General features: G+C 42.4%; 1 protein-coding gene across 1 annotated transcript; it reads right to left on the bottom strand.

The window, feature by feature from the left end:
* Nucleotides 1-339: 339 nt before the first annotated feature.
* LOC308146377 (fibroblast growth factor 6-like) lies at nt 340-4,894 on the bottom strand. The gene is made up of 3 exons (XM_080518158.1): nt 4,129-4,894; nt 3,451-3,554; nt 340-1,051 (listed from the first exon to the last, which is right to left on the bottom strand). The coding sequence occupies exons 1-3, from the start codon at nt 4,472-4,474 to the stop codon at nt 875-877; spliced, it is 627 nt and encodes a 208-aa protein (XP_080374284.1). The 5' UTR covers nt 4,475-4,894; the 3' UTR covers nt 340-874.
* Nucleotides 4,895-12,970: the final 8,076 nt, after the last annotated feature.

Below are 12,970 nucleotides of genomic sequence, written 5' to 3'. Positions count from 1 at the left end.
CCCCCCCCCCCCCCCCCCCCCTCTCCGGTCTCAACCACAGATTGTTTATTACTTAATCGATCTAATTACAGAAAAGAAAATAAACCAGAGATAGTCACCCCCCCCCCCCCCCCCCCCCCCCCCCCCACCGCCCACACCCCCTTCTGAGGCCCTCTCTGGAGCGTCAGCCCTATTTCTGACTCCAGCGGGTGTCTCTTACATGCAGGTTTAAGGGGGCCACAAGTGGGAACACCAAGGCACCATTAAATCGTGCAGCAAAGGTAGTGCATTTGAAGTTTTGTTTTTTTTTTTCTCCCCCCCCCCCCCACCACCCCCCCTCTCCCTCCCCCCTGCACCCGCTGCCGGACATCGAGAATCGAGCATGGCACCGTTCGGCGCTCAAAGGTTTCAAAGAAATGATCAACTCAGCAGATATTGCAGCAGAAGTCCATGCACCCCCTTCATTCTTTTTTTTTTTTTTTTTTTTTTTTTTTACTAAAGTGGTTCTTTGAGGTAATAAAAAGTATTGGTTTCACTCTTTAAAAGCACAGAATATAGCTCGTCCTCCATCTCAAAAAAAAAGAAAAAAAAAGGAAGTGACACATAGTTCAGTTACAGCAAGCACCAAGGTAAAGTGAGACAGGCAAAGGCTTCCACTCTCCACCGTCCATAAAAACAATAAGCAGCACGTTGATGCATACATATACAAAGTTAGCTATCCAAATATACATATATATTTATGTATATATATATATATATATATATATATATATAACAGAATAAATATTTGTGTTTTCTTTTGCAGTCCACGGGTGTGTGTATCATGATTATGCATTTCTGTATTACCTGGAAGAACATCCACATGTGCAAATTACTGAGTTATTGCCAGTCTCTCTCATAGTCGCGGGAGGAAGTGTGTGACAGTCATGGCGGTGGTGGCCTTGTTGCCCCTCTTTACGCGGCCATGCTTGCTGAGGGCGATGTAGAAGCCCTTGTAAACAAAAGACTCGTAGGCGTTGTAGTTGTTGGGCAGCAGAGTCTCCTTGAACTTGCACTCGTCCCTGAAGACTCTCTGGAGGGGAAGGGAGAGGGAGAGACGTGGGCAAATCAAAATGACAGTAGGAGAGTCAAAACAGTGAAATACAGTAAAAACAAAGAATATTATTGAAACACGACAGTCTACAGATGCTAAGATGTCGCGTCATCAGTGTGCAATTTGGATATTGTTGCCGTGGAGGTTGATTCTGGGGTAATAAAGGGTATTTATTGAGGCTGTTTCACTTTGAAAGTAAACCTTACAGGAAGTCTCTACATACCGCCTGCTACTGTCGCTCACGTACCATTTATGGCGTTGCACTGTAACTTATATTATTTATTACAATTTAACTACTTTACATTCATTACATTTTAGTTTTTTTTTTTTAACTGGCTTCAAATAACTTAATTTAACATTTTTTAAAATAATTTTCCTTTTATAGTTGTCTATTTTTTAGCTGGTTGTGTTTTTAATCATCACAAATCAGATTGTGTGTAAATCCAGTGTTTCCTCCAAATGCCTGTGTCGTCGTCACGTCTTCAGCACCATCACAAAATACTCAAACTACTACAAGTAAATGTACTTACTACTGAATGATGGATGTAAGCAGCAGTTTTGCCTTAAAACAAGGCTTCGGTTGTTTAATGACACATTTTCCAGGCGTTCAAGCAAATGTTGTAGATTAATTGCTTTTATCATCAGTGTCAACGTGTAATTGGTCAAATCATAGATATATTGTGTAAATGTCTACTTCTGTCATAACTACTTTCTAGAACTGCCCAATAAATGGAACATCGGTAAAAAAATGGAAGCTTTGTGCGGAAAATGTAACAAGTAAAGGTTCTTCCTGCTTCAGTGCCGTCAAAGTACTCTCAAAGTACTCTCAAAGTACTCCAAGTAAAGGTACTTCTGTGTATTCTCTGTACAGGATTACAATGTAACTATCGTTTCGATCTGTAAAGCAGCTTATACGAAAATTAAAGTACAGTACAGTAAATATACGAGTAAAAATAAACACGACCTGAAGCCTCAGAACAGCTTGTTTACAAGTATCATTGTAGGTGATTCACATGTTTGTTTACTATTTATGTAGAGTAAATCTGGAAAGTAGCTTGTAACTCAAGTAGCAACGGTAACACATCTTTACCTGAAAACACAGATATAAAGATATTGATCTTCTGTTTTTTTCATGAATATTTAAGTTGAGAAATTACAAACTAATGAACACCGAAAGGGATGAATCAATATCTAGCAGTCATTCTAAAAAAAAAAATCGCTATTCTGGCTATTTTGGGGTTCACTATTTTGTAAAATACCAAAATTTAGTTACTTTGAATTAAGGAAACAAACTGAGACCCAACAATAGAGACACAGTGAAGACGTGTGTTGAGATTCTCACTGGAATTAGAAAAAAAATAATAATAATACTGATTTTCAAGTTACTTTTTAAATTGATCCTATTTAAAAAGAAGGGGGAAAAAAAGTCTTTGTGAAAGACCCCCTGAGTTATTTGATGTCAGCGATTTCTAAAAATACACAAATTTCACAGAGACGCTCACTTTTTATTTGGCATCTCAGGCACTGAGCAGTGAGTTGTGGCTGACCTACTTTAGTGGCTCCGTGGTCTGCTGTCGCTGGTTTTCAACACGCTTCATCACAAATGAGCAGATGTACTTTAACTCAAAGTGCTGGATGCTTCTCGTGTGCTTTTCCTTTCAAGCGACACGACACTGCGGATTACTTTACACTTCCAGCTACTTCGCAGATCGGAATTAATCCTTGTTCGGTGACAGATTATGACGCAAGCTGCTTTGATTTTGATAATTTCACAAGTTTATCTTGGGGGTTTTTAATATTTTGTGAAATCTTTTATTTATTTATTTGTTTTAAATGGTTGCCTCAACATTTTCATATTACTGGCACATTGTTTACAGTTACACAAAGGTTTTTTTTTTTTTTTCCCAGCAAAGTGGGTATTTTAAAAGCAAAAGAGGTCTTGATAACCGCCCTCCACGAGATGTAATCTGTGGACCCCCTTTGAAAAACTATCTGCCCGCTGCCCCCCACCCACAGTATTTCCACCCCTGATAAATGATACTTTTTTGGATTACAGTCGGTACAGTACTGTACTTTGCCTTGGGGACCAAAGCGGGGAACTAAACCCCCTCATCTGATTCTGACACAGCAGAAGATTGGAGAATTTCTCTAAGGGGGGGTTGGAGAGGGGTGGGGGTTGCTTTTTGGACCTGTGAATCCCCCCCTCCACCCTCTCCACCCTCCCTATCATCAGGGCATATTAATAACACAACAGTGCTCTCAAACTCGTGGATGCAGCAGCTATATGAACTCGTCTTACACTGAACAGGATGTGTGACAGAGAGAGAGAGGGAGCGAGAGAGAGGGAGAGAGAGGGAGGGAGTTGCGCACAAACGTACCGTTCCGTATAACCTTCCCCTGCTGTTCATTGCGACAAACAGCTCACTCTTCACCCCGAACAGGCTGATCACTCCTCGGTCCACGGTGGAGATCTCAATGAGACCTTGGGTGAGACACAGTGTTAGAGGAGCTGCTGCTGCTGCTGACGGGGGACAAAGTCAAAACTGGCCTCTGCACCACTGATGGGTGGAACCTTTGCAGGTGCACTGCGACTGGATGATGCTGCCTCGCCTCAATTAAGCACCCCCCCCCCCCCCCCCCCCACCCCCCAGCCTCCCCATCCCCGTGCATTAATCACCCATCTGCGTGTTCGACATAATGAGAGTAGTTTACAGCCTGCTGAGAGGCATATGAGCGTGCGTCCTGCTCGCGGGGTAAAAATAAAGTGCGCGTCTAAAGCGGCTCAAGCATTCATGTCATGTTTTTGGCTTTGGAGAGGGAGGGGGGGGCGGGGGGGTATTTCGCACGGCACGGATGCGAGGCTCGGGACACTGTTTTTTTTTTTTTGCTTTGGGGGAGAAAACTTTCAACCGAGCCGACAGCGCTTATTAAATATCATGCAAGACGACAGGCGAGCGGGCGCTTAACTTTCGCGCGAGCCTTGCGCGTCGGCGTTACGGTCTGTTTTCTAGGGGGGGTGGGGTTGCGCACGAGCCTCCGTCCGGATGCAAACTCACTGTGTTGGTTCTCGCTGTGTGCACCGCTTATCCTGCCGTCCGGGAGCACCTGCAGGTGAAACCCAATGCCCACGTTGCAGTACAGCCGCCGCACTCTTTTGATGCCCTGCAAATAGTCACTCTCCCAGTTCAGCTCCGATTTCCCCCCGGATATACCCAGATAGGAGCGCGAGAACAGCGTCTCCCACCTCTTCTCCAACAAAGTCGCGTTAGTCCTGCTCGGAATCGGGTAAGACGAAACGATCCCACAGAGAGAAGTCCACAGTACAATCACTGCCGGCAGCGTCCAGTGCGTCCTGGCCCCGCTGGACATACTGGAGCGGTGGCACCTTTGCGCAGTGGCCATCCGGTTCACCTCTGGGGCACGTGGTCAAAGTTACCTGCCCTAAGAATGCAACTCGTCTTATTTTCTGTCCTTTGGCATGGTGGTGGTGGTGGTGGTGGTGAAGGCTTATTTCGGGATCAAGGCAGACCAGGGCCCCATGGGCCGAGATCTGTTCAGGAGGAGAGGGACTGTGCGCGTCGGAGCTTGAATTGGTGCCGGTGGCGATGACCATCTTTCGCCGCTCCGCGCCTCTCTGCAGGCTACGCTGGCCGTGGAGGTGGACACCACTCACCGCAACAAAAAAAAAAGCAGCCTCACCGTTCCCCCCCCCTGACTCTCACATCCTACACTGACATGAGCGGGACTTCACCGCTGCAGACCCCCATCAGAGGTCGGAGATGGGAGGAGGAGGAGGAGGAGGAGGAGGAGGTGGTGGAGGAGGAGGAGGAGGAGGAGGAAGAGGAGGAGGAGAGAGAGTTCCTGGAGCCGGCGGCAGCAGCAGTTCTGATGGGAGTGATGGGGGGCTGCTGCACCTTCACTCCAGAGCATGATAAGCCAGAAAGGACCAGAAAAACAGGCTCCTGTGGTATATTTCACAATAAGAGACCCCAGCGCGGCGACCCGCTGCTTCAGTTCCACTTTGGACGTAGAAAGCAACGGCAAGCAAAAAACAGCAATTACATTTTGATTTTTACGTTTTCTCTCTCCAAGCAATCCAAATATATTACTATAAGATGTAGTTTTTCCAGATTTTAGGATACGTTTTAAAATAAGTACAAGATGGAAAATATAAGACTTGATTCAAGCTCTAGTAGAAGGTTTCACAACAATCAAAACAGACTAAGAAAGCGTATATTCAAGATATATGGCCTCTACAATCTAAATAGACAATATATACACGATGGCTGCTATTTTTTTATATTTTGTGTGGATATACTTATCCAGTTTTTAAAAAATATTTATTTACTTTAGTTATATTTGCTTCTATGACTTTTCATCTTTTTAATGTTTGCCTCTTATGATGTTGATTTTACGAGAGATTCCAATGTTTAATTTTGCATTTATTATAATGACAGTCATTCATTCATTCATTCATTCAATCATTCATTCAATCAATGAAAAGGTGACTGTGACCAAAAACAAATGAGATATTCTGACTTAATGATTTCAAACAACTTTTCAGGGTTCAGGTATAATTATAAAGTTCATTTTAGGTGAGTCATAAAAGTAGAAAAAGAAAAAGAAAATCTGTCAATTCAAACAAGTTGACCTTGTTTTTCCGCCCATAAAATGTCATGATAAAAAGCACAAGTTGTTTGAGGGTTGCAATTTTGGATTAGATTGTGTCTTGGTCAATCGTCAGAGTTTGACTCTTGACATTGGACTCAATTTGAAAATTTTTATTTATATATATATATATATATATATATATATATATATATATATATATATGTATATATATTGAAAATGTTTTATATATATATATGACACTCATAAGCTAAACTATTGAGTAAATGCCTCATTAATTGAATAAATCAACCTGGGATGAACGGCACTACGAGGAAAAAAACTGCCACAAATTTCGTATAAAAGTGTTTTTGTGTGAATACATTTTGTGAATGACAAAAAAAAAAAAGTGATTCCAAGAAACAGTTTCAGTAGCAGTATTATTTTGAAGGTTTCCTAACCTATTTAATCTCTCTTCCTCTGAATAACTCCTCTGACTTGACCCCCCCCACTCCCCTCACATGGGAGACCTGTGAGCCGGGGCGCGCGCGCGTGCACGTGTTTGACTTTCATTGGCGTTGAGCAATCATGGGATGGATGGATGGATACTGTGTCCAGGGCCCAAATCGGGACGGTGGTCATATGTCCTGGCAGCCTGCGGCCTTATTTAGAAGGAAGGTGTAAAAACAGTCGCAGCCAGTCACAGGCGAGCAAATGGAGATCCTGTCTGACACTTCCTTAGCTGTTTGTCCAGGAAGTTTACACAACCAACTATTCTGCCTGGTCAGATTGCGCGTTATTATTGTAAGTAACACAGCCCTGCAGCCCACATCAAAATATAACCTGCGTGAATCAAATACGTGACATTGTTCGCTGTGACCCACTAAGTTCACGTCCTAAAATAAAGTGGCAAAGGACACATGGACAGAAACCGGTGCTGCTGTTGATGGTCACAGTTTGGCAAAAAATAAATAAAAAGAATGCCTATTTTACTGCTGAAATGATTTATTCTCCGCCGTCTCGTTTAGGAGTTATAAACAGCGGCATTATGAGTGATCTATAGCGAGTTTTCTAAGGGAGTCGTTGATATTCTACAACCACGTTTTCTCTTGTATCTTGTGTCAACAGACGATGAATGAAAGTTAACCCGAAGCAAATTGACACTGGTGCGAAATCGTAAAATCTGCCCTGTCAATCCATCACGTTCACTAAATTGCCCTTTCCCCCTTATGCGCAGCTATAATAAGCCTTCGTTCAGTATCTCAGTATCGGTGCGCTCCTTAAGGGCTCAGCGTGCCGTTTGCGTCAGTGGAAAATGAGGACGAAACCCTGTGAAAATAAAAATAAGTCTAAGCCCCCCCCTCCCCACCCCCCCCCCCCCCCCCCTGTTCCCTCCTTTGACATCGCCTGTTTGCATCCCATCGTGCAGGGTGCAGGGAGGAGATGGAGGCTCGGGGGAATTCCCAGCACGTCACACAGGGCAGTGATCCTCTGAGGCCCCCGGAGCTGCTCCCTGCTGCCAGGGAGCCTCGGGCCCACCTTAGCAACCGCAGAGGCAGCGAGCGGCACTGACACACAGCAGCAGGCCAGGGAGAACCATATGGACCTTATTTATACACAGGGTGATGACCATTGGAAATCTGTTTTTAAAACTGTCTTAACAAAACATTTGTAAACAAAGACCATAAGAAAACAGTCGAATTCTACTTTAAGTAGTTGTAGAATTTGGACTTTATGCTTATGTTTGATGAAAGATTATTATCTGCCTGCTTTCTGGAGCAACAATCCTTGAGTCATTTCTGTGTCCCTGCTGCCTTCCTGTAGATGAGCTTTTATAAATCAATAAGTATTAAAACGAGCCTCATACAAGAACAAAAAAGTGACCAAAATAGCTGGTAAATTGAAGAATGATCAATTAAATCACCTCTCAACATGATAGTATTCCATGTTGTGCTTATTGAGTGTTTACTGAGCAGTAATGTTGACATACTGCATATTATAGTAATCATTTCAAGGATTACGTGCCCATTTTAAATGTTGGGGATCATATTATGCAAATGATGGAAAATCAAGAAAAAGTAGAATTTGGGGCAATAAACTTTGAAGACAACATTTGTGTTGACCGACAAGTAATATAATATGAGACCTTTTAAATCAGCGTCCGTATATGTGATTCATTTCCACAAAATCATGTTTGAAAGTTTATAAAGGACACAGTTTTCACTGGTTATTGGTTTAAAAAAAACAACACTTTTAATATGATCGGTATGTGACTGGATTTCAGTAAAAGATATCCCAATACACCATTGACTTCTTCCATCGCATAATAAAATGTTCCATTTTAAATAAAATAGCCTAAATATGACTTACTAGTACTGGACATCCGTTTAATAACTACAATTACTTTCACTTGAAGAATGGGGGGAGAGCTTATCCTTAATGTGTCCAAATATTATGATTATTGTTTATATAACAGACTCTTCATTACTCCAAATACTGACCTTCTAATAGGACATCCAGCTACATTTATTGTATTTAATAACACAACCATCTCACATTCTCTTCCACAAAAACATTATTTTTTGTTGTGTCTGAGTATTTTAAGTTGATATGAACACTGCATTTCATCATATTTTTCACAATAAAAAATAGATTTCCATTCATACTGTCTAGAACTGTTGTTTTGGGATTTTTATTCAACAGTTGACTTTATGTCAGTTCTTGAAACCAAAAGGAAATTCATTCAGCACATTTACATTAAATCTGAATATAGCTTAATTGCAATTCACCATTGTGTGTAAAATAGTGTAATCTGAATTACTCACTTTAATTGGTGAACTTTGAGCTCCTTTTATACGTAATGCTCAAGCTCATATTATGTTTACAGCAATCACATTTATCTTGTTTAATTGTTATATCATTTTATATGATACAAGACAGCTCAGCAGCATTGAAAATGCAACCTGCAAAATAAAGGAGTAGTTAAATCACATCTTCTGCAGAGATCTCCAGAGGGACTGAACATGGCCGCCCCTATGAAAGTACAATTTATGTTCTATATTAAGTCTACCTGATGAGGTCCAGGTAGGTGTATATTGGGGATAAATCAGAAACAATTCAACTTGTGTATTTGGAATACATTTAACTTTATTCCTTTGTCAGCTCACAGGAAGTTCATTTGATTAGATCTACATGTTGTGGTACCTGGTTTGCAGAACCAGATTTATAGATGTGAATAGTGAAGCTCATAAAACTCAGCGATTGACGATGCTCTCATGTTGTTGTATTCGCACGTGCTGTGGTAAGTCTGGTTTGTTAGGGTCATTAATTAAATACAATTTCTCGTGTGGACGCAAGAATGCCGTCATTCTTAATGAGTCGGAAGTTGAAAGTTGGATCATTCTGATGAACGTTTTTCAACTCAGAAGCTGAATCGTCCCGGTTACCTCTGAATGAAAAGTAACCGGTTCAAATATGAAAGTTTTGGTCACGAACCTGCTGATTCCATTTGTCTGGAGCTGCACCGCCTCAGTGATACACATGGTAGAACCCAGCAGGCCACACAGACCAGACCTCACCCGACAGCCAATTAATGAGACCCGCTCCTGATCTGCCGCGTCAGCACATGACTGAGCAAACCGAGCCAACCGATAGCCTGAATAGACAAAACCAGCGAGCTATTGACAGAGTGGAACTTTAATCAATGGAGAGTGGCCACTTTTAATGAGACGCTGCTGAGCTCTGGAGATTAATTCAGCTAATACTGGTACGCCGGCGTGTGACGCTGAGGCGGCTTTTTACAGATGGCAGCAACGTGAATTGCTGGAGATCTGAAGCAATTACATGTTTGGCCTGACATTATAGCCCAGAATCAATGCTGTGATGCACGAATTGTCATGTTGTGTTGCGATACAGAAACACAATATGGGAATATTGAAACGCTATGAGCTTGCATCCTCCACTGTCCAAAATTAAAGGACAACATTTCTTCTGCAGGATGTAAAATAAAACGAGGTGGCTGAAGCCATGAGTATATTTACAAACATTTATTATATATATAATATAGTCTCTGGGAAACAGGAAGTCAGTGTCTCATAATCAGCCAAAGAAAAAAAAAGAGATATTAAAACAGAAGCAGCAATGGTCAATGCGTCCAGAGTTTATTACCTACGCTGTGAATCGCTTCAAAAACAGTGCAGCCCACGTTTCCCACAATGCACCACAACACTGACTGTGATTCAGCTTCGTTTGCCTGGCAAATGTTAATTTTTCTGATTGAGCGCCAACAAGTTTAAATGGAAGTCTTTCTCTTCATATCGAATTGATAATTATGAATTAATGGATCGATACACATTCTCTTGATGACATCACATCATCAGCATGAAAAAAAAAATCAGAACTGGAAAAGCTATTTAATCTTCTCGTGGTTGATAAAAGTGATTAATCAGCTTGTGTCCAGCCACAGAGGGGCAACGAGGGAACGGAGATGGAAAGTTGCTCTGATATAGAATTCTACTATAGATCCGCCTTAACAGAATCTACTAAAGCTTGAGGACAGAGTGGAGAAACTCGAGGCTCCAGCAGGAGAAAAGTGTCGGCAGTTTACTGTTGTCAGGTCAGCTGTCTTTTCCGCAGTTATAGGATCTATTAGTACACACACACACACTGAGACACACACACTTACACACATCAATCAGGACACCAGTACGGAGCAGAGGAAATAGCTATACAAACAGCTTTTATGCATATTACCAAAGTGTAAGTAACTGGATACAGGAGGACGTAAAGCTCTTCCAATCACTGTTTTATTAACGCGGGGTTTAAAAGACGATATAGAAACAACAGCTGGGGAGCCCCGGAGATGAAGAGGGGATTTCTCTGGCATGGCATCAAAATCACTGGCATAGACGGACAATAATACTCAGCTCGACTGAATCAGGCTCACCAGAGCTGCACAAGGCCGCCACATAAAGAGTGGCTTCAAGCCATAAATCAAACTATTGAACAGATCAGACATGCACACAGCAGGTCCACATATTAGTCCTGTGAGTTTAACAGTTTCATCGGTGTGTGGAAGAAAGGTAGGAATGTACCTACTGAGCCACCAGTAGTGTAGTGACCCCTAGTGACCGGAGTGATTATGACAGCGACAATGTAGGAATATAAATACTCATAAGCTGGGTTGATATCATCACAAGGAGCAGGTCAAACCTGATGTCCGATCTCACAAAAACACACAATATTTCTTCCATGAGCTTGGAAATACAGAATCAAACCGTGAGGCGAGATTGCAAACGATCACGCCATCGTGTGGTCTACGAAATTCTCCATTAGTCTCCAGTAAAAGTTCTGTTAAGGCCCCTTTTTACGTGACAATGTTTTTAAGTAGAAGCAGAAAAAAAACTTCTGTTGCATTTTTGGGTATTCGTTTAAATGACAATGATGCTCGGGGTCACAAAAAATACAACTTTTTGAAAAAGCTTCCAAACTGGAACCTTTTGAAAATGCGGGAAACGGGGTGAAATGCATCTGCTTTCATGTAACACCATAGTTGTAGTAAATACTTCTTTTGCACATAGATAAGTAGAGGGACAATAACAACAATGTCGGGCTCCATCGTGTCACATCTATCAGTCCATATTCTCCTGGGTAGTTTTAGAGTTGACAGTCACCATATAACAATCCATCGTTTTTCAAAACCAGTGCCGCGTAAATGCAAAACCTTTCTGAAACCAAAAACGTACTTGAAACGTTTTCCTGGAATCGGGGAAACTCTGGGTTTTGTTCCTTGGGAGCAGGAAAGGTGCCACCAGTGGTGCCGCTCTGAAAGCAGGTTTTTTTTTTGCTGAACCAGCTCATGTATAATGCAACAGCCAAAAACTGCTCAGGGTTATGCTCTTTTCCTGTGCTGCTCTAAAAAAAAAAAAAAAAAGTGTGATACGGGCCAAAACAGCATCCAACTGTGACACGGCGACACACACACCTCATAAAACATGATGAGAAAAAAAAAAAAAATCTGGTTCTTTCAAGATTAATTTGTCCAGCTTTGAGCTCCACAGGGGGGACGACAACTTGTCAGAAGGGAGTGTTCCCAGTAAAAATATCTTTTCAAGGGTACAGCTTGTGCACCTTGCGGAGGAGGATGTGCCTGCTGCTAAATTGGGCGTCGAGTGACGAAGGAGAAAAGAAGCAAGGCAGAGGTGACTGTTGAGCCGGCAACAAATCCCCACCAGTGACACAGCACATTTTTTGTGCTTGTGTCAGGGAGCGACGCACAGTGTCTTAAAACAAACATAATGACCCATTTGTCATCAGATGGTTTTGGAAGCCTCTGGCATTTGGCAAAGCATCCGAGATGGAGGAAAAGACAGCGCAGAGGAAGAAAGAAGCCCCTCCTTATGTTGTTGTCGGTCATATTTTTGGCTGATTTACCCACGTGTTTAATTTGTACATGACATTAACATACACCTCAAATAGGAAATAAAAGCATTTTACTATGTTTTAAAATGGGGAATTATAATCGTGACGCGACAGTGTTAGAACATCAAACTGGTGGTTTCTATGCATAAAGACCTTGTGGGTGGGGTAAAAATACTTGCTGAATAATACCTCCCATCACGACCATTGATCTGGTTTTAAGCTCTGTAATCAGGCTCATCCCCAGAGACCTCAGAGACACGTCGAATTGTGTCCATCATGCTGTGATCAAACACTTTGGTGAGCTTAACACTGGACCCCGAAAGAGAGCCGGCTCAGCAGAGCTGTTAACTTCTGAGCCCCCCTTTGGCGTGTGATGCCGAGAACTCGCGGCGGAGGGCAGATTCTACGGTGCAGATCGCAGGTAATAGTGCATGTATCTGTTGATGTGTCGTTCAGGACCTGAAGCTTCGACTCACATTGGGGGGCGAGGTTGATGATAAAGATCCAGCCGAAAAGGTTTATTTGTATTTACATCCATTGGAGATATTGCTCTTCTGTTCAACCTTAATTACACAAAGATGCATGGAGGATAAATCAAACAGTATGCCTGACTCTGAGAAAAAGACTTTGCAGCAATGTAGAGAACTTTGCACAGGAACCAGACTTGTGACCTTCACGCCTTTCAACAACTGCATTAAGAACAGGTTAGCGGTCATTACCTGGACTCAGGACCAGGATCAGAAACCATTGTATGTAGATCCACATCTAGATATTTAGGCTGTAAGAATGAGAGACGCCATTTGTGGCCGTGGTGCAGAATCTCTGCTGCCTTCTCTGGAGCACCGTCCCCATTGGAAGGACGTGTTGGAC

The sequence above is a fragment of the Blennius ocellaris genome (assembly GCF_963422515.1).
Source record: "Blennius ocellaris genome assembly, chromosome: 22".
Lineage (NCBI taxonomy): Eukaryota > Metazoa > Chordata > Actinopteri > Blenniiformes > Blenniidae > Blennius > Blennius ocellaris.
Note: the sequence above shows the minus strand (reverse complement) of the source record. Positions and strands in the feature narration are given on the sequence as shown.